At 39.2% G+C, this 27753-nt stretch overlaps 2 protein-coding genes across 21 annotated transcripts in view; both read right to left on the bottom strand.

The window, feature by feature from the left end:
* LOC114872172 (plasma membrane calcium-transporting ATPase 2) overlaps positions 1–18498 on the bottom strand; it is a 52419-nt gene extending 33921 nt beyond the window's left edge. For 4 of the 16 annotated variants that reach the window (XR_003788726.2, XR_003788727.2, XR_003788728.2 and 1 more), the window contains exons 1-3: positions 15399–15773; positions 15031–15297; positions 13705–14027 (exon numbers count right to left, since the gene is read on the bottom strand). The gene's annotated coding sequence lies outside the window, so the exon portion shown is untranslated. Of the gene's footprint in view, positions 1–2017; positions 2139–2239; positions 2455–13704; positions 14564–15030; positions 15298–15398; positions 15777–18302 lie in introns of those variants that run through there. The other 12 variants (XM_029179075.2, XM_029179078.2, XM_029179063.2 and 9 more) reach the window with 8 other exon arrangements.
* Positions 18499–18930: 432 nt separating this feature from the next.
* On the bottom strand, positions 18931–27224 carry LOC114872175 (xanthine dehydrogenase 1-like). 5 transcript variants are annotated; one of them, XM_029179096.2, is made up of 25 exons: positions 27039–27224; positions 26808–26879; positions 24398–24447; positions 24137–24317; positions 23776–24064; positions 23477–23693; positions 23163–23383; positions 22976–23078; positions 22754–22881; positions 22570–22692; positions 22330–22497; positions 21975–22256; positions 21803–21907; positions 21500–21713; positions 21234–21417; positions 20867–21163; positions 20715–20797; positions 20461–20654; positions 20234–20392; positions 20031–20159; positions 19818–19948; positions 19496–19748; positions 19326–19422; positions 19124–19234; positions 18931–19045 (listed from the first exon to the last, which is right to left on the bottom strand). In XM_029179096.2, exons 1-25 carry the CDS (start codon positions 27062–27064, stop codon positions 18978–18980), a joined length of 3885 nt encoding a protein of 1294 aa, XP_029034929.2. In that variant the 5' UTR covers positions 27065–27224; the 3' UTR covers positions 18931–18977. The 5 variants fall into 5 exon arrangements, with proteins under 5 accessions (XP_029034929.2, XP_029034930.2, XP_029034932.2 ...); XM_029179097.2 differs by lacking the exon at positions 26808–26879; XM_029179099.2 differs by lacking the exons at positions 26808–26879; positions 27039–27224 and adding an exon at positions 24965–25403.
* Positions 27225–27753: the final 529 nt, after the last annotated feature.

Here is a 27753-nt window from a genome sequence, read left to right as displayed (position 1 = left end):
CGTAAAAATTGATAACTGTAGCCAATCAAGTGTTAACGACAATCGATCCATCAATAATCCCGGGAATTCTACGAACTGGTAACGTCCAACAATAACTCCTCGGCCTCTAATTATAATGCCTCACGGGATCAGTCTTCAGTGAATCGGATAAAATCGCTCTATTTCGATGCAACTTGCTGCTCGCTACACGGACAGGCCCGTGTATAATTAGTGTTTCACGTGTTCGAACCAGATAGAAGAAGACCAGCAAGCACACCCCCCGTATACGTTCTCCTATGCACCGTGTACCGTCTTTTATTTCTGGATTCACCCCCTTAAAGAATTTACAACACCGTCGATCCCGTGTTGTTGTATCTTCCTCCTAGCCGCCTTTCAGGGATCAGCCATGACCGCACGTGCCAGCAGTAACCAACGGTATTTATACTGATACTGACCCGCATTTATTTCTGTGATTTTACAGACACGTATCACATTAGAATTAAATGTTTTGTGACATAGAAAAATCAATCTCAAAAATCCTTTAAGAATTTCTATCCTAATTACACTGAGTAAATTCAGTTACTAACCACACCACACACCTCCTCTCTACCTGCTGCATTGATTCAATTTAATTATATTTTTTTTTACGACAGAAAGGATTAATTTACTCGTATTTTAATTGGAATTTGCATCACAATAATGAAGATATTTTAATGAACATTAAGGATATCGAAGAAAAACCGAAAACGCATCATCCATCCAACTGGAATCGAACCCTAACCCCGAGATTAGGAGGCAAGCGCCCTACGTACTGGACCACCCACGCCACTTGATGCAGTGTTTTTTAAAATAAAATATAACAGACACGATACAACAAGTATGTAATATGTTTAAAAAATAAAATGCTAGTTGGTTCTACACCGCGGATACCCTTAAAAGGCCAATTTATCGGTTAATGCTTCGTCATTGATTTTGCATCTATGAAACTAAGGGTCAAAGTATGCCCATTTGAGAGGAAGCACACAGCCCCTCGAACTTCCATACAATGGCTTACTTTGTACGTTTTGTAACCTGAAAAACCTTTTGTCTGGTCCATCCTCGTTATAACCAATTTTTTAGGCACATTGTGCATACATGCATGCTAGAGCATACATAGGGTATAAATATCAATTTTTTTTTCTTTTTAAACAGTCGTTCGTATTCTTGATACCGAGGAAAAAAGACGTTAAATCACAAGGAAATCAGCTCGATTCGTTCGTTCGTTGACGTCGAAAGAGACAAGAACACTGGATTAATCCGAATACATCCAGAAACCTAAGAGTGGATGGAGGGGGAGAAAGAAATTTAATCTTTCTTTTCCCATTACTCCTCCTCTAATTCAGTCTAAGTGCTCGTTGCTCGAGATGTAATTTTGAAGATAGGATTTCCTCGATAATAAAAGACGTCATCGAATTGCAAGAGAGTCGAGCGATTTCCGTTTAAATCTGTTAAATAATCGTGATTCAGATTTGCAAATGAAATGTAGATGCAACGATGATATAACAATTATCGGGAATCACCGTCGAGTATATTAAAGTTCTCAATTACGAAACCACTATTACAGAAGTATGTTAATGACTGATAACTCTAATCAATCGGAATCACCACTTTCAACGAGTGTACTGGCATCGATAATGTTATCGATATCTACATGTTTGTTATTTCAATCACGATCGAACCTTTTAATAACGATTCTTTTTCTCTTTCGTTTTAATGATACGAGAAAACTCGAACGAGACGACCTCAGGGATGAGAAGTGACAATTAAGCAGCGTAACACGCGAAATTTACAGCTCGCGAGCGTTCGTGTGCAATTACTCGTGCAATATGCAGTCGCGTGCACGCGACCGTGTCACCAAGAGCCACACACAATTCATTCACTATTCCACGCTCTCATTATTCAGTCTTTTCTGACTGACGAACCACGCGAGGGAAGAAAAAAAAAGCACTCGAAAAAGGTAGATTTTAACGAAGAGAAAAATATCCTTGAAATTACTCACCGCACGTTCGATTTTCAGCTTATAAATGTTCATCACTACAGAGAGTCAATCCCAAGTCCTATTATTTATAAATATTCGTCTGTCTGTCTGTTGTATAAAAAACAAAAAACGAACATTTGTTCTGCGAAGAAAAGAAGAGATTGCAGAGGTTTTAACCGTGTCACGGATCAGGTTAGTTTAAAAAAGAAAAATCTCACCGCATTTTCGGTATTTGCATATTACCTCTCTCTCTTTCTCTCTCTCTGTTAAACTACACTGGGCGCGTGCGCAGGGAGACGGAAAGACAGACAGACGGATAGACAGACAGAAAGGCGAATATTTATAAATTCAAGGTTGATAGCACCGCGCGACGAACCGGTGTAAAGAAGACTTTGTTAGAAAATCGTACGCGTCTTATTCTGACGAATGCACGGCTAGCAGACGAGTGAACGAATTCGCGCAAACGGCATGGACAGAAGGCAAGGGTGGGAGGAGGCGGTGAAAAATTTACACAGTCGACCGATGGCGCGCGCCTCCACGACGACGGCGGCGGCGGCGACCTTCTCCCAGCCACCGATAATAAGCTTGACAGATTTCAAGATACCGGTACGCCCCGTTATAAACCAAAAGGATTGATAACGTGGTGAAGTAAAGTATCGTGTAAACGTTCATGACGCTAATGCGCTCCACGCTGTCGTATTATGACGTCAATCGAGCAGGCGGGCGAAAAGGAACGAGAGCACACTCCGGATATATTTGAACGTAGCCGCGGCGCTCGACGAGTAACCGGGAAAGAGATCAGAAGGGGGTACACCGCCTGGCAATGTCTGGCTACCGAATTCAACTCAAATTTTCCTAATTTTCCTAATTTTACGGGAAAACGCCGTGAGAATACCACGAATAGCATGTTTCCAAACCATGCTAGAAACGATAGTTGAAACGATTTATGTATTGATTTCGCTGTAGACCAGCCGGCCACGTGGCTACGTACGCGATGCATTGGGCGCAGGAGCGGATTGAACCTTAATTAATTAAGACCCCCAAGAATACTTTCCACGTTCCTTAATTACCTATGTTAATCACTTGTTTTTATTACAACGTACAATGATATTTGTAACATATTGTACGTTAATACAGTCATTTTACCGAAACGTCTGTCATAAAATGTTGCTGATAAGATCATGTGAGCAAGTGATGCCGCAATTAATTCGAGCGATGTAATGCTTCAAGTGTAGATCGTAAAGAAAGACAAACATTTGATATACTATTCCAGATTAAAAACGGCGACGTAAATGGAAGCAAAATAATACGTGTGCGATAAAAAAAGAAAGGAACGTCACAGCCAAGTTTCTATATTGTATTTTTCTTTTATTATTGCTAACTTGTATCTTAATCATTTTATTGTGATCGTCCATTAAATGTTTATCCTCAGAGAGCGAATCGCATACCGTAACCTTTTTTCTTTAAATTTACACCGAGCGATAAAGTGGATCACGCTACCCTTTTCCTTTTTTTTTTTTTTTTTTTATCTACCATCGTTTGACGCATTACGGAATAAATAATACGAATTTAACAATCTCATTCGAGGCAAGATCGTTAATTGATTTGCTCTTGATAACAGAGATAAGCTTTAGGCTACTTCATTCTTGAGCAATAACCAACAAGAGCAATCACCTCTTCGTATACTGCAAAAAGAAAAATAAAATTAACTAAGAAAAAATTCTCTTATTTTTTTCCTCCTCTTTCGTAAGGCCATTTGCGGAATCCGTCGAGATGTGGCAATTTGCACCTGGTTCCTCCTACTAAATCGTAACGCCTCCGGTATAATGATACGTTGGTCACGTGTGCACGAGACTAGAAAAATTTACGAACGTACACACGCGATCAAATCAGGCTTCCCCGGGAAAAATCTGACTTCCCGGGGTTCCACCCTTTCCCGTTGGCATCCCGGGAGAAAGTGGCAGTGGTACTACAGGAGGGTTCAATATATAGGCCTGTGGCGGACCACCGCTCGCTTACGCGGAAAAATTTGAATTAACATTTACTTTGTTATTCGTACTTTTTAGTTCTATATTAAATCCTGATTTGATCGCGAGTGTACCTAGGTTCGAATCAGAATCCAGCTAGAAGCGAAATGATTCATCGGTGAATGAGAATAACGTGGTAGATTCTAATGTAACGGGCGTCATAATTGAAAGGAGGAGCGGTTCGAGGAATGCCAACTCGGCTGACATTGTGATATTACACCGCTAATTAGTATTCGTCACGCAAAACGCGAGGCCTTCGTGGAAACGGTGAACGAACACCTTTGTGAATCGAACGACACGAACGAACGAACGAACGAACAATTTATACTTTCTTCGTTTATATCCAGTATACATAGATTATAATTAATCTAATCTTGAAAATAACAGGTGAATTATTTTGGCGGGAATTTTTGAAACGGTAACGCAGCGGGGGCGGTCTTTAATTTTCTAATTAAAGGTAACTCGATATGAAACCTAATTGTTTCACGCTCATTAACGTACATCATTAATGGAAAATCCGTTGACGGAGGAGTAGGTACTCTAGTAGAATCTCTCCCACTACAGGCCACTTAAGAGCACGGCAAATATTGACTCGCGTTGTAGAGGAAGTAAGGAAGGAAGATATTTGGGGAAGGTTGAAAGGAGCTCGACTGTCGAACACATATCGTTCTGTAGAAGGGGCATGCGCCTCGAACACGGACATTTATGATTCACAATGTACATCGTGTTCTGTTCAATGATAGGAGAGTTCGCTCACGGCTGAATACGTAATCGAAGAATTCCTGTCGGACAATCTAATAGGCTTGCCGCGTTTTAACCGCCTCGCCATTGTTTTTATACGCTCGTGGGCGTGGATACATACGATATTCTATGCTGGCAACTATTAACGTATATCGATCAGCCGAAGAAAAACAGGTTAGGAAAGAAACGAAGATGTTATTTCCAGTTGGAAAACGAAATTATTTCCGTTATTTAAGCCGACCATCGCATCGGCGAGGATACCGATCAGCAATGAACACACGAGTTCACTCGCGCGTATCCAAGCATTTTAATCAAATTATTCCGCCTCGATGTTCCCTTCGATCCTATTTCAAAGGAGCGCGAGCGATCGGAAGTCCGCTAGTATCGGGGATACGAAAGTTTATCGCTTTATCCGTCCAACCCTCGCTCGACTTTTCCCCAGGAATGATATTCGGAATTCGAGGGACACGAGTAGCCGAAAGATGCAACAATTTCGATCGTCCTCGGATATTTAATGGTTATTCAAAAGGACAAATGGAAAGCTGCAATCTGTGACACGGAATCGTGCGTTACCTATTGGAATGGATCACTATGGTACGGGCTTGGCACGACACGAGGAACCGAAGTTCCACGGTTTCGTACGAAGTTTCACGAAAACTCTACCACCAAGATGGCAGCTAGTACCGTACATGTTCCAAGAGTATCCTCCTCTAGTTTTCTTCTTTAATTATTCGAACATATTTAAAAACATTGAAAATTGCAAAATTGCAAAATTGCAAAATTACAGGCTATTATGTACAATAGCTGTTTAAATTTAGAAAAGAGTAAATTTATTAAAGGCAGGAATATTATAGAAATATAAAAATTGCGGTGGGTTACGCGTAAGAGGAACGTACGTCTGGATTGGCAGACGAGGCAATGGAATGTATTTTAAAATTTCCATAGATTAGGTGGGCTGTTTATTTTTACCCGGCCGCCCTAATGTTTGGGCCATCGCCCACATCGTCCACGCCCAAAATCGGTCCTGCTTATATGATCGTAGACACAGAGAAACATCCTCGGTTCATTGGGAAATTAACCAACCGTATGATTATTTAGCTTCTTAATCGTTTGAAAAATTCCAAAACATTTTATATCTGCTATTTCCGTTCGATAGATAATCCGCTTGTTCATTCTGTTTGGAAGATAATCATCGAACTTTTATCGTGTACCATTTTAACTTTCTCCGCTGTGCAAATGTTGTCGTACAAATTCCTATCAGCGCTAACGTGAATCATTTATCCCTGTTACAATGGAAATGCAAACGAAGATATCCTAATCTGGCTATTGAAAATCAGATCAGAAAATATTTGGTTTTTCACTGAAAGAAGCCAGAGAGAGAAAAAGAAGCAGGATATCTCGTACTCCTGAATCGTGATGCATGGAGAGTGTTATTACGTCACGAATCTTGGCTGGATGGCCGCCGCTCGATACGCGGTGGTGGTGGCTCGCATTATCATCGACGACAAAAACCTGAACCCCCAAAAATCTAAGTGAATTTATCCATCGTCCAGAGTTCTAGTTTCGACAAATTTTCATATATCTTATCTTTATTTCATATCTTTCCTTTCGTCGAAAGACGCACGGTTCGAAGGATAAACGCAGCTTTCCCCCCACGTTGCATTTCCTCTTAACCTTTGACACAGAAAGATAAGAAAATGCAAGTTTCCACGATTGAACGACTCGTTCGTTCGTTCGTCGATAGTCGATCAGTGGGAATCGGATGTAGGAGGGAGGGATCGAGTATTCTGCAAGAGAGTACCGTCAGTCAGTCGCGTTAAGTACTCGGTTCGTCCTCAGTTGCCAGTAACCCGGTTAAAACAAGCCCAGGGTTAACAAGAACTCTCCTGCGTCACCGACACCGCGCGCATTAATGGATAATATTAATTTAATATCGGTCCCGATGGAACACATCCTATTGAAGCCATCGCACAGCCGCGCCTGTATAAATACTCAGGCCAGGCGTCAAGTGTACCGGACGGACATAACGCGACGAGCGCAACGAAAGTGTTACGAACACGAACGTAACAATCCTGACACCATTATGCACGATTTAATGCGCCGGTTAAGATTAGAGCAGAAAGCTAAATAAACCGTTAAACGGCAATAAGGTTAATTCACATCAGACGTCAATGAACAGGAAATTAAAAGCGTCCGACACGACACGGGCCCTCTTATTCAACCTGCGCTGCTTCTTTGTGTCCTTTTTTTTCAGATCAGCCAGAAATACGCGTTCGATCTAAGGATAGAAGGTTCTGTATCGTAGAACCGCGCGATGCCGTTTGATAAATCCTCGCTAAAGTCCATAGAATATTTCATATTTAATTATTCCCAAGAAGCAGGAGGTATGTTATATATCGGTTAATCCCCGAGAAGCATAGAGAATTTAATAAGAATTTCTCAGGGACAGGAATTCATTAACAAAGAAGGATTCTCAAGAGTTTGGAGAATTTAGCAAATTGCCAGGTGTAATATTTATAGAGTTCGCGTCGTCATAGGATAATTTATAACCACCTGCTAAGGTACGAAATTAATTCACCTGACATTCATGAATAATTCATTCATTTTTCGATTCAACAGAGTGAGAGAGAGAAAAAATACTATTTGAATTTTCTGTAGGCGAGCAGATAAACGTAGTACGCTACTGGATTATACGGTATTGATCGGTATCGAAGCCCTTAAGTAATAATAAGCGGCGTCCTTGATTTCGCTTTGTTAGTCTTCTATATAACAGGTTATGAGTTCAGGATGCGACTGTAGTGCAATAAAAATAAAAAATAAAAAAAAATAAAAATGGGGGTGAGATTCCTTGAGCGTACTGGTCATGACGGATTCATGAAAATTCCTAACATAGTGCACGACGGTTATGAAGCTCGTTGAAATTAGTGGTAAAGCGTGGATGAAAAATGGGTCACGAAAGACAGTGCAAAAATAATTCCAGTTATCGATCCGTATCAACTATGTGCACGTTAAGGACACTAGTGCAGCCAGAGAGGCCTCAAGATGTATTGGAAATTGCACTTTAAAGCCTCGACGCTCTTCACACGTCGCGTCGGAAGGTAAACGTAAACCGACGACGTGTTGTTTCCCCTTTATTCCGCGGATCGTTTCAACGACCAGAACAATTTAGATAATTTAACCCATTTAGCAAAGAATAAAACACGTGGAACGGTGAAAAGTGAAATTTAACCGTGGAAGGACCGAGAGGGTTCGCCTAAAAATTTATCGACACTGTAAATAGTCTGACCTAAATTCGTGAAATAAAATTATCAGAAAATACCACTTATGCCGTATCAAACGAAAGCTCAAAGTCTAAGGAAAATAACTGTATAAACGGTTCATCGATATTATTAATAGAGAAGAACTGATCGTGGATCGTAACGAACAATGGAGATTCATGGAATAGTTTCCGCTTAATCTTCCCTACGAACTGGGGAAACCTTGAAAACATCTGTGTCAGGTAATTACACGGCTTCTTTCGAGTATATTAGAATGCTCGTTGGTTGATTATAATCGTCGGTATCATCGATCATTCATCGACACTGCTGCGTTCTATACATCGTTCGCAATAGGCAAACCAAGTACTTGCATACACACCGTTTCACGATAGACATCGGATAAAGAAAAATATTCGAAAATTTCTAAAAGACTCGATAAATGACTAGGTACGAGTATATAACGCGTATAGCGAACGTTGAAGGCAATTGGACGAAACGAGCGATGAAGTCATACTCCAATTATTTATATTGTGTTTACGAGTTTCCACGAATTTGTTTAAACCCAATTTTCGCGTGAAATTCTCGGGATACCGACGAAATATTTAATCCAGTCAATTTTCTGTGTAATTTTTCTCGGATGATTGTTTGATTTTCTGGTCAGTGTTGATGCACTCTCGAATACGATATCAAACAAAACGGTTATACGCGATAGCGTAACGCTGTTGAATAACGTCGATCGAGCCTCGTGCACAGTTTATTCCAGCAACGATGTATAAACATTGAAAGATTACAATAATTTACGCCAATCAAAAAACTTGGCAGACAGTCCCGTTAAGTGTCTGCGCGCTCGCGAGAGTATTGCCAAAGTATCAGCAGACGAGACAGTGAGTCGACGAGTAGAAATCTTTTTGGCACCGACTGACTGACCGATACTTTTTCGTTCCTAGCATTCCGCAATTTTTCGTCTGCGCTATATTCGAATAATAAAATAATACACGGTGGTATCGAGTATGGTAAATCTCCTCCGCCCCACCCTGTTGGCGGTCGGGAGGAGACTGACGATGCAGGGCAACAGGCCCCTTTATATAGGCCTGCGGGGGGACCACCATCGCTACGCGGGAAGATTTGAATTGAATTGACTTTGTTATTCGTACAACATTTAATAATTAAAAATTGTATAATTATGTCTCTATAAAATCCTAGTAGTACGAAACTATGATTGGTCAGACATATTTGTATATTATATAACCCATACACTTATTCGTACACAATTCCCAACTGATTCAAAAGATGTTACATTAGCCTTCGTTCAATTATTCCGGAGCCCATTACGAGAGTCACGTTATCAAATGGTATTCAGTAGTTCGTTACCGAACAACTTTTATCACGTCTAACGACGACCTTTTTCTCTAACGATCCTCGATCACGAACGCTTTGTCGCGGTGAATCATTCGGTGTTTGCTATTCCAGATGACTGTATCGGTCAATCAGAATTTAACGCTCATCTAGGCTCGTGTGAAACGCACAAACGAGCCTTTTCCTATCTGTTTCTCGTTATCGCCTGGCGGTCAATGAAAATAAATTAAGCTAATTCCTTTCCTCGTTTCGCTAATCTCACGAACACGGTAACGAAGAACGACCCGAGGGGGGGAAAATAAACGAGAAAGAATCTTAGAACGAATTTATAGAGGGCTGTAGGTTATAGAAATTTGGAATAATTCCCGTGGCATCGTCTTTGACCCATTTCAACGGCGACAAGTTTTACGATCGGAGATTCGAAGGCGAAGAAATATGAAAAATAGAGAATCCGGTGTACCGACGCGATAACTGTCGGTGGCACGCGCAAACTTACAAATAGAAAAGTTTCGAATATGTAAGAGCAAAGGACTCGCGGCTCTCGACGTCGTTATACGCTTCTGCTAAAGTGGAAAGCCTATTATTTTTTCCATCTAAAAATTATCGATTATAATTGATGTCTTCAAGATTAGTATTACAGTAGCGAATTGGATAAAGAAAACAAAAAATGAAAAAGTAGAAGAGCGGTGGTTAAAATAAACTAAGGTGGCATCCTGTTAACAGAAAGATAACGATATATCTGTCAACGAGGATACGCAAGGAAGAGTAAAAGGAGTGTACACGGGTGGCGGGTATAACGATGCATTAACCAGCGGCAAAGTTTCGCCTCGAAAAAGTTAATCGTCGGCCCGTTGCTTTATTTCTGGACACCGCGCACGCTCGGCTAGTCTCACACACGTGTCTAGTTATTTTTAATCCACTATGATGCGTACCAGCCACACGGTAGATACATATAGCGGTGTCTGCCTCGTGGAAACTACACGCATACTTCCTGGTCAAGTTTTCACCAAGAAGTGTATATCATGGGGTCGATAAATTCGCGGCACGTGGCCCCGGCACGATCGAATCTCAAGTAATTACAGGGCTCGGGCAATCCGGACCACGGAACTGTGAAACCATTTTTCACCCTTCTAACGGCCGTAACTCAAAGCAAAAAAAAAAAAAAAAATTGGTACGTTACAGGAAGGAGCAGAGAAACGAGAACGAATACATTAAATGTATTTGCAAATTCGGTTTGAATATTTTCTCGCGCTTTTATTAATAAAAAAGATTAATTGACAGAAAAGTCTGACCCTCCCGTTTGTTACATTTTATTTGAAAAAACAAGGCACCGATAAAATTTTGATTGGAAATATAAATCGTAAAAGTTGCAATAAGAATCCTGAGCTTTATATTTTCAATATTCCCTAAATCCATCGAGACGAGAGAGACAGGCCAGTAACGTATGTATGTTGAGATCGAAAGAGGGTGAGGGAAAAGAAGTACCGGCGACGGAATCGACAGACGTTTGTTCGAACCGGCAGCAAGTTTTCCTCGAGGGGATCGTTTTCCCTCGATGAAATCCCTTTCGACGAATAGCAACGAAGGAAAATGACCTTAACGGAATCGCGATGTCGAGACACGATCCGCGTTATTTGCGAGAAAACAAGATCGAAGGAGGAATAAAAAAAAAAAAAAAAAGTGTGATAAATTCGAGGAACGATAAAAATCGCTGAAAATAGTGCGGTATTTGTCCGTTAACGAGGAATCGTATCGTCGTGAAACCGCTTTATAAAAAATCCTGCAATCCGTTTTTTCGTTTATTGCTTCGTTCTTAAAACACCGTTCGCAGGAAACGATAAATCTGCTAAAAATATAACAACTGTTTCATCTCCTTTATACGTCTTAATGTCGTAAAGATTAAAAATGAACCCCCTGGCTATTACTTTTTTTTCTTCTTCTCCTAGTTACAGCCCTGACAGACGAACAGGGCTGTGGCTAGGGCGTGTAAGGCCGCGGGCAAGCAGCCGGCGTTAGGGGCGACTTGGCGTACAACAATCCGCGCTACTGTAATATTCCTTTCCACGCTCGTGGCTTGTACTTGGTGGTCGTTAATATAGGTCGATAGGTCGATATACTCATGGCTACCCGTTTAACCTTTCATCGAAAAGGCATGCGGCAAAGAAGCTTCGGCGAACATCGAAGCAGCCCCTAAAAACAACCTTCCCTCTCGCAACTCATTCTTCTCTATTTATCGTATAAATATCCCGCCCACGCAACACGCATACTGGCATCTCTCAGCGTGCAGGCTAGTAGTTGCTCCAATAACAATTTACCGATAGAATATAGCTGGCATTAGCGAAAACCGTGTTCCAGATATCGTTGAAATTACCCATGCGTGCTCTTACAAGAAGAATTATCAAGTGCCGTGCGGTATAGAATATAGAAGAGAGATGATTATTAAGAGCAAAGATATACGTAAAGGAGAGAAGAAGCGAACCCCCAGGCAAAGCGATTTTCACGTACGTAATTAGTTTTGACGGGTTATCGATCGCGGCCGGTTTCGTCAGCGCGAGTAAGTGTCAAAGGTTGAGTACGCTTCCTTGCAAGTGAGTCTAGGTCAACCGTATTGGGTCGATACTATGAAAGCAGGACAAAGACGAGGACGGAAAGCGAGCGCGAGAGAGAGAGAGAGAGAGAGAGAGCCGAGGCTTCGATGTATTTCAGGACAAAGCGAATCGGGGAGCAGAAGCGTGCGCCCGTGACTACTAGTCGGGGGAGAAGGGGCATCAAGACAACGTGGAAGGGATAGGAAGTTTATGCACGATTATTTCGATGAGAATGGCTGAGTTAAAAGGGACCGGAGACTGACTACTCGAGTCTGACTAATCGCGACCCTTTCCACTGAGCGCCAGACGCGGACCAGATAGAGAGACCTCTCCGTCGTCCAACCTTCCATCACAATAGTCAACGGCCTTAGATCGTCAAAGTTAACCGGTTCATCCTTTGACGAGCGACCATGCGCTGTAAACAGCAAAGGAATAAAAAGCTGAAACGTGCCTCTGAAAACAGAGACCGTCGATAAATTCGGAGGTTTGCGCGAATCGGGTACACAAGAAACGATAAACCACCGCTAAACAGCCGCGTTTACCTCGTTTTCATTGTAACTCAAGCCTTCTTCGATTTCGTTTACCAACCCGGCAAGATTTACCGCGCAACATTATTTCCTCATCCGTCTATCCTTACGTAACTAGACGAGAACGAGGAAGAACGAGGAGGAATGCGATAAAATATGAGTACAGCTGACGGAGGTTCTAATCCTGGCCGCGTAAAGGACACGGGCAAACAAGTGAACGGTTAATTAAGGGAAGCCCAATATACGGTATACGGTATATATACGTAGTATAGACATCGAGATAGAGTGTTTGTCTTTGAAGAAAAGGCGGAAGCGCGAATGGTCGAATTTCAAAGGGGCGCTCTATATTATTCCCTAAATACCGTGCAAGATATATTATCTCGGCGCGTACACGCCCATCTGGCGGCAGGATCGCGGCGAATTCTCTGGATGGGAAGGGTGGTATAGGTAGGAAGAAGAGGAAAAGGCAGGCAGGCAGGCACGCAACAATGCGGGAGAGGAAAAGCTGCGCGCGGACCGCCTCGATAATGCGCCTGCCCGATCCCGGGACACGAGGTATAGGAGAGAGCGTACAAGGAGAGCCAGTCTCCTCTCTCTCCCTCTCTCTCTCGCTGTCTCTGTCGAGGTCTGGCAGGCTGGCTGGCACTCCCGAAATAATGTTCAACCGCGATCAGTGAAACGATGGTAGGGGGAAGGCGATCGGGAATGAGAGGAGGGCAAAACAGGGCTCCGGGGGGTAGGTACAAGAGGAAGAAACGAAGGACGAGAGAGGAGGCGGCGTGCGCCCATGCCGACGGATCGAGCGGTCGGTTACATAATTTTCCTAATGTCACTATCGCGCCTCGCATCGATGATATCTCCTGGCGTACCGGAGGGTTGCTCCGCTCCCGCAACGATGGGGTAAAACGGCGTGTGCGTGCCTGTACGAAAGAGTGAGAGAGAGAGAGAGAGAGGACGTAGGCGTGTACGAGAAGATGTACGTAGAGAAAGAGGGGGAGGATGGGATCGTAAATAGAAACATGTAGAGAGACGTGAAGAGATTCACGTGCGTGTGTAGATGGAGAGAGTCGAGGGTAAATCGGTTCGTCTCTGGGGGGTGAGAGGGAGCCTGCGGAGATTCGGAGGGGAAGGGGGAGCTGGTGTCTCTGTTCCCGAGTACCGAATGGCGAATCAATCGGCGACGCAATCGGCGACGCTTTCGGCAATACTCACCGCGGATGGTCTGCAAGATGTCTCGGTGTCTTCGAGGTGGCAAGAGAGAGAAATTTGATGTCACATACGCCGCTTCATCAGGCCACTGCGCGCCCCGTTTATACCACTCTGCTTAGCGCTTGGCGCTTGCCACTAAAAATATACTCACTTGCCGTGTATGCCCCCGCTTCACGTCTTGTACCGTGACCGACACATTTATTCGCGCTTTCGGACCACTCGTATTTGCAACCACGAACAACGGAATCGCTCGATTCCCTGGATCGTGTCACGGACGCCCGTTCCGTTCGGTGTTGCGGGCGGTTGCCGCTTGTCGCCGCTGCTGCCTGGACGACCACGACCGCGATGAAAGATCGTCGAAAAGGAAAAGGAGGAAAAAAAACGAAAAAAAAAAATAAAGAAAATCGAAAAAAGGAAACACGATTCCCCGGATATCACGCGTGTCGTTTCGAGATCTACAGATGCGGCGAGAGGGGGGAAAAAAATAAAAGCAACGAAGAGAGATTTCGTAAGAGAAACTTCGGTCGGGCTCTGTTGTTTCGTTTCGCGCGTGCGATCGAACGAGACCCTGCGCAACGCACAAAAATATACGCGGCCCCCAGAGGTTTCGTTCGAACCGAGATCGCCGCCGGGACGACACCGAGAAAACGTACTGAGAATCCAGACAACAGGAGTGAAAAGATACGACAGAGCACCCGAAGGGGAAAAGAGAGGGGTTAACGGTGCGATGGTGGTGGTTGGTGTCGTCGGTGGTGGTGGTTGTGGTGGTGGTGGTAGAATCGCGAGGAATAAAGAAGAAACGGGGGGGAAAATTTGTGCGAGAAAAGGACTTGGTCGACGGGCTCGAGGGAACGCGTATGAATGGTGCAGCGACGTCTACGAGGAAACGCACGGGAAGAAACCTAGGAGAGGACGAAATCACTACTTCTTACTCTTTCTCCGCGAGGCGCCGCGTCGCGACGCGCCGCGCATGCACTACTATGCCGACGACCGTTGGAAAATCACTTCACCCTCTTGCCCGCCCTTCCCGCCGCTCTCGCGCAACTCGCCGAATACCTATAACCCCGAGCACACTCGGTTTATCGCCTCTCTACGGTGCAGACAACTCGATATCTTTAGAAGCGGCGAGATCGTTTCGCATCCTTCGCCGACCGCGTGCGCTCCTCTATCTATATATTTTTAACCAACTTTACGTTACACCGTGGAAAACGGAGCGACAATAAGAGAAGAGGGAGTGTCGTAGAGAACGGATAGGGGTAGAAACCGTTTAGAATTTTAAGTAATTTTAAGTAATTTTAAGTAATATTAAGTATATATCAAATACGATACCGCGTGAAATGCGATTATCAAAACGAGCCGAGGCTTTGGCTTTTTCTTTGATGCCCCTTTTCATAGAGACTGGCTGACCCGGACGTAACGCATGTTATCAGCGACCAGTCAGCCACACGACATCCGCGCATCGACGAGCCTCGTTTTGCATGCGCGCGCACGCGAGCGTGTCTTCCGTTTCACAGATATGTCCGTGGCCTCGTGTCCGTTCGTCCGTTACGTACGAAGCCTGTATATCGGATATTCCATTCCTCTTTCTCTCCTCTTCTATATGTATAGAAAATGTATGTTTTCTTATTCAAATGTATATTTAACGCGTGTACTTGTCTATGTACATCTGTCGCGTGTGTCTGACGACGAATACGTACGTGTATGTTTGATTTGCTATTGCATCGGTCTAATGTGTGAAATAAAGATAGAGAGACAGAGAGAAAGAGAGAAGAAACGGATAAAGAGTGCGCGCGAGACAGGGAAAGGTTAAAGGTTAAAGGTTCTTCGTGCGCACAAACTCGGTGAAAATCACCCCCGTCTGCACGATACTACGGTCTCCGTTCGACTGCCGTCTCGAAACTATTCGAGACATTCCGAGTCTGCGCGCATGCGCACTATTCGCACCTCGACCGCCCAACCCTCTAACACACTACCCCCGTTTTCTATCACCTTCCTTCCTCTTTGCACTATTTTTCCTTTCTTCCCTCTTTATTCAACTATTTTATACAGTTTCGTCATCTTTACCATTACATACCACGAGCTGTTTAAATTATTTTACGCTATATCGATATTAATCCTAAAAATATACTTGAAACCATTGTATATCAATCTTTTTTTCTCTCTTATCGTGTGTATCAAATACCCCCCGCCACCTTTTTATATACAATGCGCACACTCGAGGGGACGTCAAAAACCTTAAAAACCTTTCGGCATAAGATCGTATACGATTCAGATATTTCTTAATAACTCTTGATGCTTCTAGGACGACCAGATTCGAGGAATTTCAACGTCACAGAGAAAATAATGCGAAGATCACGCGATTAAGTTCTCTCCCTGACCTATATATGAGCATTTTAATGAATAACTTCTGCCACAATTTTCATTAAATCCATTTACATGATGATTATACATATTCTTCTGATTTATTTCGTATATCAAAACACGAATTATGGAAATAAAGTTGTTTGTTTCTAGAGAATAATTAGAAAGTCGTATTGTTGCTGTGCAAGTAACATGTGTTATGATAATTAAGATAAAATTTAATCAGAGTTTAAAGGGAATAAGTCGGTTCACCGCATTAAGAACACTGATCTTTGATTACCTCTGCAGAATACGTATTGCGCGTGCTCAAACGAGCTTCCAAAACCTCAAAATACTTTCTGCCAAGAAAATTTCACGAAATCCCCTCCCTAAACCATATTTTCAGAATTTACAGCGAACGCATTCGGCTATAAATTATACGTAACACTACGTTATCCACCAATTGATTCCGTTGTAATTGAACGTCTCTCGCCAAAGCAACATTTTTCAAAAATAAAATATCATATGTGTTTGAATATGTTTCAACAAGTAAAAAAAAGTCAGAAAATTATTTTTTTTTACCACAATCGCGTCAGTAAAGTCGAATTTAAAAAAAAAAAAAAAAAAAAAGGTGATACACTATCGCTCATTCCAGTTCAAACAGGTTTCCATCTAAACGACGTATTCTGACGTCAAGCGCGCTTGTTAACGTGCGCATTTGCTATTGTTTTACCACTAATTTCAACGCACCGCTCAGTTATGAGAAAATTAATTTTATCGCGGACAATTAATACAATTAATTTTACTTTATTACCGACTAACAACACCGTGACGTCAAACGCTAATGCACGCAGTTGCGTCATGAAATTTTATTCGGCAAGGAAATATTAGTTTTCATAGAATTTAATTGGATATTTTTTATCTGAGGATAGGAAAAGAAATATACTTCTCGTTTCATATCAGTTGAACCTTCTGCGATATAAAAATGCGTCTAAATGTCATTTGATTCTATGAAAGGTTAGAAGGGCGCCAGAAATCGTCGGCTACGCGAAATTTTCGCAACATACACGTGGCGCCACGTGACGGGAAAACGCTCAAACTATTAACTAGCCGCGCGCGTCGCGGTCGGTAATAAAGATTTCGAGTTGCCGATAATTTTAAACGATCCAACTTTTTTCAAATGTGTATTAAATAATAATGTCCAAATGTACACGTTAAGTCTCCTTTCATGAATATTATTTGTTGAATATAGAAATAAATACGTAACGACACAATAAATGATTAATCCACTTCCTTTTTGTTAAATAATAAATTTCAATAAGTAGATTAACTCTCCGTTTTGGTGTTAAGCGAGTTAGGGTAATTCTTACAGACTGAACACCAATCTGATCCTCATTATCGATACCTTTTATACGCGACAAGATTCGATAGTCAGATTTCGATCAAGCGTGGTATCAGCGGGAAAATCGCTTTGACGAAGCCTAGTAACCGTCGGATCAAAGACTGGGTGCGTGATGAACGAATGTTTAAAAATAACCAAGTGTACGGAGAATAAAAGTGCAAGGAACGAATGCCCCACAGGCCTGTGTGACCCACTGTGTAAAACGAAACCCTACCAACGACACACCACGCGATTTCTCCTCGATCATCGACAATGCAAATAGTTATACGTATACATGTATATAATTACATCAATTTTCTCACAGTAGCACTAATCACGAAATCTGATTATTTGAAAAAATACTTTATAATTGCAATGTTCAGAACTTACGATTTCTTGCAATAAAAATTTGGTATCATTCAATTAATCAGCTATAGTGTATTACCATAATTATGTAATAAAATGAAATTTATTTATGTAATTCAAAGTTATATGCTTCACCATTTCCTCCATACCGTCACAGAAATTTCAAATCAGATTTTCTTATCATTTTTGACGTAATAATTCATAAAATCGATTTGTTCTATATAAATTTGTTTAAAATATCATTATATACTTGAAAATACAAAAAGAACATGCTACGGAATTGCATTCAAATTTTTCAACCGCCACTGAATGTGCGCGGGACAAAATGGCGGACACTATACATTTTGAACGTAAGTTAGGAAAATTGAGATGGAAAAAAAAAAACAAGTTATCCATATAAAAATGTGTGAACAGTTCGAATTTCCTACTCTTCTTAAGCGCAAAATAGTTAATATCGGAAAAAGTTACATTTGAATTACATAAAACTGCTTATTAAGGATATAGCGTCACTCACCGATACCGTTCCATGAATGTTTCCATCGCCACAGCATGTACTCTGGTCGTTTTTTTTGTGATACACTGCAGTATTTCTGCACAAAGAAATAAATATTGTCACTGTTCACTGATTTATTTAGTAAAAACCGCACAAATTGTTTTATCGCGGCGGAGAACGACAATTACGAACCGTACATCATGGTCACCGCGCAACAACTGACGCGAAACCAAGAGATAATGCGCGAGTCACTCAAAATCTTCTACTGCGCAGCTCTGTTACAGTGCCGTATCATCACGATCCACAAGCAACAAATTTTTAATTCACTCAAAATTATTTAAAATACAATAAAAATCTCTGAAAATTTCAGATGACGGAATTTGTTGTTATCAGGCTTTATATTTAGATAAAAATTTTGCAAACAATGGATCTCAGGAAATTGTTTTATCAAATTTATTTTTGAACATGTTTTTATACAAATAGATACACCACTGTACAGCAGCAGAGGATTGTGGGTAAATTCTTGCTAAAATTTTTATACGTTAAATTTAGCGGGAATTTGAACTAATTTGAAATTATTCAAATGAATTGATAGTGAATGATTTGTAAATAAAATATAACTAGGAATGAATTATAGGTTCATAATAAATATGCAATAATAAAATTAGGTTTTATTTTAAACAATGATGTTTGATTTTAAAATACCATTTGTTCTTTGCAAGTCAAGCTGGTTAACAAAATCTTCTCCGTAGTGACTGGACCATCTACAAGATAAAAAGCAGTTTATTTTCACACATTCGTGAAGTTTTTAAGATTTTTTAATAATTTTTTTTTAAATATACCAAGTTGAAACCATGGATTACTATCTCCAGCATCTTTTCTTGCTGAATTGAGCGCGTTACGGATTGCAATAGGTATTACACAACTCATGCATAAGGGCGGTTCACCAGTAGCTATAATATTTAATAAATAACCGTATAAATACATATACAGATTAAACGTTGATAAGCACCTTTCTTTCAATTGTTCTAAGAAACATCCTACCTTTTGAACGAAGAACGCTCAGTGGATTAGGAGCATTTCGACGGAAGTAGACACGAAAATCAACAGGAATATCTTTCGCTCCAGGTGGTTTGTAATTCTGCAAACAGAAAACAGTCGCAGAAATTGTTTCTAAACACGTATATTATGTGAAAAATAATCTAATTACAAACCCAAGTTCTGTAATTTGTCAACTGTCCAGTTTTTGGGTCATAAATTAGATCTTCGGATGTCCAAAATCCGAGTCCCATCACGAAAGCACCCTCTATTTGACCCAGATCCAATTCTGGATTCATACTTCTTCCGGCATCTTCCATTAGATCCACTCTCTGTATAATGTGTTGCCCGGTCAATACATCAATTTCAACCTCAGCTATGGTAACTCCATAAATTGCATACGGTTTGATATCATCTTTTGTAGTAAACCTGTAAAACGTCCATAATAAATATCTTAAAAATAATACCAAAAATTCCGTTCAATTCTGAAAAACATACATGTAACGTGCGCACAGATCAACATCCTTCGCCCATGCTGTCATTACTAACTCTTGCCACGTTGGATTTTTCAGTTCCTGTTTAATGGGTTCTAGCCTCTTTAGCAATTCTTTGCAGGCTACCATTGCTGCCTGAAATGAAACATGAACAACTGTTAGATCATTACAATAAAGCATGTTAGTATGTAACAATGAATAAAAGAAAATATCTTACATATGCGTTAACTTCGCTGGCAAGGCTTCCACCAGTGACAAAATTATTTGGAGACGTTAAATTATTAGTTGGTTTCACGGTAACCAAGGATAAATCTATCCCTAAAGTATGTGCGGCTACTTGAGCTACCTGTGACCAAGAAATAAAAAGTAACAAACAAACAAAAACCTTCCATTATACCCACATAATGTTTTTGCGCATACCTTTGTGTTAATGCCTTGACCACACTCAATTCCACCATGAGTGACAGAAACTGTACCATCTCGTGCATAGATTGAAACAAGCGCATGGAATTGCCCCCAGACTGCCATCGGATACATCATGGGTACTAACGCTATTCCCTTCTTCTTCCATCGATTTTCCTACAAAGGTTATATTGCTTTGTTTGCTCCATTTAGATTTTATTTCACATTCGAAACACAAAACATACATTATTGAATGCTTCCACGTCTCTCTTTCGCATCTCATAGTCTGCGTTCTTACTTAGATCTTCTATCATTGGTTGTAATATTTTCTTGTGATCCTCATTCATATTTGCTAATTTAACCTGTAATGGATCTTTTCCTAATGTTTTTGCTATGTGTTCCATTGAATTTTCTATCATGGCAATACCCTCTGTGGAACCTGTATGTAATCAGAAAAATTAGGTTCACTCCTTTCAATGTTATAATTAATTCAACATACTTGGTGCCCGACAGTAAGTGTTTGAAGGTAAATCAGTTTTTGCCTCGTAACCGTTGTAAGTCCAAGTAGAACTATCATAGCAACTGCAAATATGCATGAATGAGTAAATCTTTTTCTTAATGAAAATATTAGCGCAGAGATGTATTACTCACCTCTTAATGTGTTCTGCTATAGCACCTGCATGCATTTCATTGAAATTACAACCAGAGTTAGCCCAGAAGTTTGACTCCAAATATTGAATGCGTCCGCTATCATCCACACCAATCTCGTATTCCTGACGAGTGTCAATCCGCTTACCAATTGCCATCATATTACTCTCTATCGACATTACGAATCGTGCAGGTCGATTCAATTTATAACAAACTAACGCACAGGCGCAAGAAATTTGTGTAGCACGTGATATTTTTGCACCGTATGCACCACCTAATCTTCTTACATTGATATTCAAACTGCAACAGTACATAGAAATTAAAAACACCGAATAGGATCAATATGATGTTTTTATTTTCCACGATGTACCTGTTATTTTTAACATCAAGACACTCGGCTATGGAAGTTTGGATAAGATCTACCCACTGAGATGCTGGGAAAACATCTATACCATCTTCAATTGGAATACAAACACAAGTTTGGGGTTCCATGGTGTAGTGATACTGACCTCCGCATCGAAATACTCCTTTTATTACATGCTTTACATCCGTTCCTTTAAAACGTAAGATTAAAGTTACCCAACTTACGCGACTTAACGGTCGTATGAGAAATATTCAGGTAGCCTATCAAGATACCTTTCGTCTCTGCCTTCACATTGGCTGTTTGAAGTAATCTAGAGTCATCTTTGGAAGCAAGGACATCTTCTATTCTCAATAACGCTTTATCCGCTTGGACATCAACGTAGGAAACACGTACCTTCTGCACCGCTTCGTTTGCAGTTGCATGCGTTGTCGCAACAATCACTCCAACGGGTTGCCCAGCAAATTCGACTTTTTTATCTACAAACAGCTAATAAATGCAAGAAATGAATGAAATATAGATGTTAAACGTTCCGAGTTTCTTTTTTTTTTTTTTTATTTATATGCAGCTTCACTTACCACTTCATCATTAGGCATCATAATTTGTTGGCTAGCTGCTGAAATAAATACGTTCTTTCCAGGAATATCTTTTGCGGTAAAGAATGCTACCACTCCTTTCATTTTCTGAAATGAAACATTAAGAGTTAAATAATCATCTTCGTTGGTATATAGTGCTATGAAAATATCATACCAGTGCTTCAGAAGCATCGATGGATTCTACGTTGCCATTGGGCACTGTAGTAAGAACAAAGGCGCAAAAAACTTCTTTCGGTAAAGATGGTACATCGTTAACGTATTGTGCTTCGCCTGATGTCTGATGTATAGATTCCATCTTTGGAAGAGGTTGATTCAAAGGCCACAAATTCTTGTCGGTATCAAAATCCTGTTTTCCTGAAGATAAGCCACGTTGCATCACTGGTCCACCGCTGCGCATTTTTGGATCTACCTTTTCTGGTTTAATGCTCAGAATAAACTGAAATGGAGGAATAAACAGATGTTGGTATCGCTTGCTTATAATATAAGTGCTTCTTTTTTTTAATTCATACCTTGAAGAAAAGTCCTTCTGCAAGTAGCTTTCGAAACTTTGGGGAATAATCAGGTAACACGTGGTCAGGATGAATTTCGCTATCCAGTATTCCAATAGCTTTATTAACTACGTTTTTGTCATAGATGGATTTACCGGTTAAGAATTCTTCCGTTTTTGAGGCATGAAGCTGAAACAATCAGGTGTATTCTGATGTGCATGTAATCTTTTATTCACATTTTTTAGAAACCATCTAACTTACAAAATCTGGACGTATCGCACCAATTATTATATTTGGTTTTTCCAGAACTTTTCCAGCCCCGTCCAATTTAAAGAGGAATCCAGCGTTTACATGGGCGTGAGCATTTTGAGCTCGAGGCATAATCTAAGAAAAAGTATTCTTAATCTTATAGAACAAAATATTTATTGTATAGGGTTTTACATACCTTGTAAGATCTGTATTCATATTCATTGCCACGTGCTGGCAGTACAATACTATATATAATCTTATGTTTCATATCCATTTTCAAGAAATCTAATAGATTCACGATAGATTTTTTGCCACCTGCTTCCACTGTTTATAGAAAAATAGTATATGGAACTATTGAATCTCATTATGCTAGAATATAATTGCCCTTTTTAATTAAAATTTAATTAAACTGACTTACCGATATGTAATTGTGCACCCGCGGTCTCAAGCATTAGGAAAAGATCAGAGGGAAACTCATGATGCTGATGTTTGGTCATCAAGTTTCCAGCTACAGATCCTATCTGCAACCAATCAATCATTCCTTAATGCCTCATGTTTATTAGATAGATGCACTTCATTTTATGAAACAAGTTACAATTATTTACATTTCTGACAGGGACACTAGCGATTAAGTCGATGTGCTTTGCTAAATGTTGTAAATATTCAAATTTTGGTTCTTTAGAATATTGTTGAAATGTTTCCATTACTACGGTCAGTGATAAATTACCACCAATGAGTAAGGAATCGTTATCTTTGCTAATTCGCTGCAAATCAGGGATATCATTAATATCAATGGCCATTTCAGGCATTTTAACTCGATAAACACCTGTAGGAGGAATACAATACATAGGACTATTAACTATAATTGCTTATTTGATGTGTACTAACGTAAGTACTACTGTTAAGAAACTATAATTACCGTGTGCGGTATTACCGCCGTGTAAAATGTAACTTGCATCTGGTTTTTTTGCAAACACTTCAAATAAATCATCCACTGATAAAACCTTGTAAAACTCCATACCTTCTAACTTCATGTCTATCTTATTTTCAGTGTTTTGAATAAGTGTATAGCAATTATTGCAATCATTCTCACAAGGCAAACCTGTCCTTTTGCAACTTTTAATTTTAAATAATTCCTGAAGAATGCAAATTCATTATAAAGAATGCAACTGAGGTATACATATAATGCTCTGAATTAAAATAATTAATCAATCATACTTCTATATCGTGAATATCTTGAACAAGATCTTTAGGAGCATCAGCAGCATAGGCTTTAAACGCGTCTAAAATTGGCCGATAACCCGTACAACGGCATATATTGCTACCAAAGGAATTTTCTATCTCTTTCATAGTCAACTTTTTGCCCTGTAAAAGACTGTACATGTTCATTACCATACCAGAAGAACAATAACCACACTGAGAACCATTTTTTCCTGCCAGTGAGGCTTGCAAGGTATGGTAACCATTCTTCTTGCCACCTAATCCTTCAATTGTTTTGATAGTCCATCTGTTACAGCAAAACTTTCTTTTAAGTACCTTACATATTGCTGAAGTAATCAACTTTAATTAATGTACTTACCCATTACAGATTAAGACTGGTACCAAACAAGAATTCACTGACATTGTCTTACCCTTAACATCAACTGAAACGATACAAGCACCACAACCACCTTCATGGCACATAGCTTTAGTTCCTCGTAATTGTGCATAATCTCTGATGAAAACATTGAGGGATGTTCTAGGAGGTACATCTCCATTGACTACAAACAATTGTACAAGTTTAATATTACTACTGTTACTACTATTTTAATACTATTACTATTAGAAGAAATATACATACTGATATAAGGGACATCATTAATAACGAACTCTATGGTACTCTTGGTATCCCTGAAACAATAATTTTAACACACATCAAAAAATGTTAATAAGTATACAATTGTCAGTTTAGTATAAATAATATGTTATTAACATTATGACATAAAATGTATGTGGTAAACTGAATAGTATTGTCTACTGTCCGAGCTGTGAATCAATTTTTCTATAGCATAAATATATGTATATATATTATGTAAATATTAAACGTGATTAGACAGATACTTTAGCAGCTGAAAACACAATATGCGTAATTCTTAACATTATATATACGGAACTGTTACGATTTGCCCGTGACACTGGTATTTTAACAAACACTGAACAACCGCAAATATTGCATAACTATGATAACAGCTTAATCTAATATGATATAAGGAAAAAAATGAACAAGCCTGTATTCATCCGATTTCGCATTGAAAAGACGATCATAAACGTAGTAGTTACATTGTATATGTGTAGTGAATCACTGAGATACGACACGTATTAGAAACTCAAGTCATCGGTAAATCAAGAAACAATTTACAAATCTTACATAATAGACGGCTTAAAATTACAATAGTTTGATTGCCCCCTGACGAATGCACAATCCCTGTGGCTCGTTGCCAAAGGAATAATCAACACTGAGACTTATTTTATGGAAGAAATGTCAGTAGTGTACTTTGTTTCTCCCCTACCGATGATAACCGGCAATTACAGTCATTTAAGATACAATATCGCAAATTGTTCCACTTGCTTGAATGGTACATTCAAATACATGTATATCGACTGTAGACTTGTTCTCTAGACATGTTCCAATGAAGTTCAGTTTGTTTACATTTTTAAGTCTTTTTTTATCTTTCAAGCCATCACGATCTCATCTGTTATAAAACAAAGTAGCTTACAGTGCAGTTTTAAGAATTACAATGTAGGAATTAAGAATTACCTAATTCCTTATTTCAGCATCTGCTGCGTTTATATAGCATGAATACGTATTTCGTATCCAATTGTTAGTAATTACATTCTAATTCTTGTAAGAAAAGTTACATCTTTAGTATTTATATAACGTATTCAGTATGAGTCAATATACCATCTATCTTATTATGTAAATGTATTAGAGGAAATAAAAATTATGTGAACAAAAATTTATAAATATTTTTATAGATTACATCGTTTTAAAATACTAATATTTTATTATTAGTACATAATATTGACACGTTGTATCAATTTTATTAGATAAGAATTATTGCGATGCCATTAGATTGCAGATTATTTTTATCATTTTAAATGACTTTCATAATCAGAAGAAATAGCATTTTTCTACTCATTATGACGTATTTTACAGTAATCTTCAACAATTTAGTAGCAACAATTATTATTCAGTTTAGTAACAGTACAGTAATTATTGAACAATTTAAATGGAAACCTCATTAACGACGTTAAAGATAGTAAAAACAATTTTACGATAAAAATAATGGACTGAATTTCTTGGTTTCTTTCCAGACAATTTCTCCTGATAATGACATCAAGAGCATCCGTTTCTTTGAATTCATCTTTTTCCTTAAAATGAGATAATAATTAGTTATGACCTTCACGTAATTACAATTGATTTTCCAATCGTAGTTTTGCCTAGTCATCTTCGTGACACTTTTATATCTCTTATCTCTTTAAAAGGTCTAATGGCAAGTAAACACTTTTGTACTGATAATGTATTAAAGTTTAATATAAATCCATAATAGTGCACAAGCTTATCGTCAGTTATGAGATTGTATTATCTCGAAAAAATGCCGAATTCTAGCTTTCATAAATATCAATGAGATTATATAAATATGTATATAAAAAAGTGACTCATACATTATAGCTTGATCGATTTAGTTTGCACGGTATTGCCTTCACTGTTCGTGAAAGGATGGTAGATTCACTTTAGGGTCATATAAAAGAGACGTTCACTTATTTTACAACATCTATCGAACGAAACCAGGCGTGAACAGTGTCTTGCGACTTTCTCCTTTGTTATTTAACATGTTCGCTACCAGGGTCTGAGAAAAAAACTTGCACCCTAGCCCAGGGTTTTTAGGACTGAAAAATGTAATTATCTCTAAACCAAAAGCATCTTACATATATTTTATTGTTTTTAGCTCAACAATACTGTCCATTTTCAAATTTGTTGCAATACGTTATTATAAACTGATAAAGAACACGCACCGCACATCTGCAACGGTGCACTCAGATGCCAGAATCGAGATACCGCATATATGCGGCAGTGGTAGCGAACGTGTTAAATTATTTTCTTCATACTTTTAGGCCACCGGTACAATAAAAAGAAGCGTACAAAAAGATTATTAATCGCAACATAACAAAATGAAAAAAATAAAAAAAAAGTAATTTAAAGATGAAACCTGTGTATACAATTTTGTTGATCCTGGGCATCATGATCTCCTCCAATTTCAGACATACATTCTATGATTTTCCTACAATAAAATAATTATAAAAAATATAAAAAAAAGATGTATGTATACAAGTTAAAAATAAAACTTTAAATTAAGATTAAATATAAACTGAAACAATAAATTGAAAATGTATTACTACATTGTAAAAGAATTTCTTCAGGAATGTCTAAGAGAACTTACCCAACGCTCCTTTTTATGCACTCCATAGTAAAAAACGAGAGAGGCACAGAACTTGAGTTGTTTAAACAAGAATACACGATGCACTAAAAATTCCGGGAAACAATTCTAAGCAACGGTAACGTAGCGTAGGTAGCGACCCGTTTGACTGAAACTACAGCTGTAATTCATTTCAATGGTTTGCGGCAGTTGTCTTGACTCTCCTGCATAACGACCTCCCACCATCTAGAAAAAGTATAGTTGTATAATGAGACCATTATTTGATTCTATTTCGTCCACTTCCATTGTGTGATACATCAAAACATATATCCAAACTCATTGTTTTCTCTTTCATCATCAACAATCCCTTCCTTGTATTTTCTTTCAACAACTCATCAGTTTTTCTTGTTGACTATTTTTGTATCCAAGTATTGAACTATAAAATAAAATCCAATATACTTCTTTTCCAAAAAATGTAAAAGAGTGCAATTACTCAGATACAAATAAAAAAAGCTTAAATTTTAAAAGAAATCAATCCCTAAAGTGTATAATGAAATACTTGCTCTTAACAAATAAAAAATTTACAAGTATAAAAAGAAATGAGTGCAAGTTCATCGTTATAATAAAAAAGAAGAAAGAACATTTTTATTTAGGAGTTGATCTCTTCAAGTCGATTCACACGATTAGCTTCCTCGAGTTAGTTAATAGTTCAGTCACATTAAGATTTTGAAGCAACTCT

This window comes from Osmia bicornis, chromosome 16, assembly GCF_907164935.1.
Source record: "Osmia bicornis bicornis chromosome 16, iOsmBic2.1, whole genome shotgun sequence".
NCBI lineage: Eukaryota > Metazoa > Arthropoda > Insecta > Hymenoptera > Megachilidae > Osmia > Osmia bicornis.
Note: the sequence above shows the minus strand (reverse complement) of the source record. Positions and strands in the feature narration are given on the sequence as shown.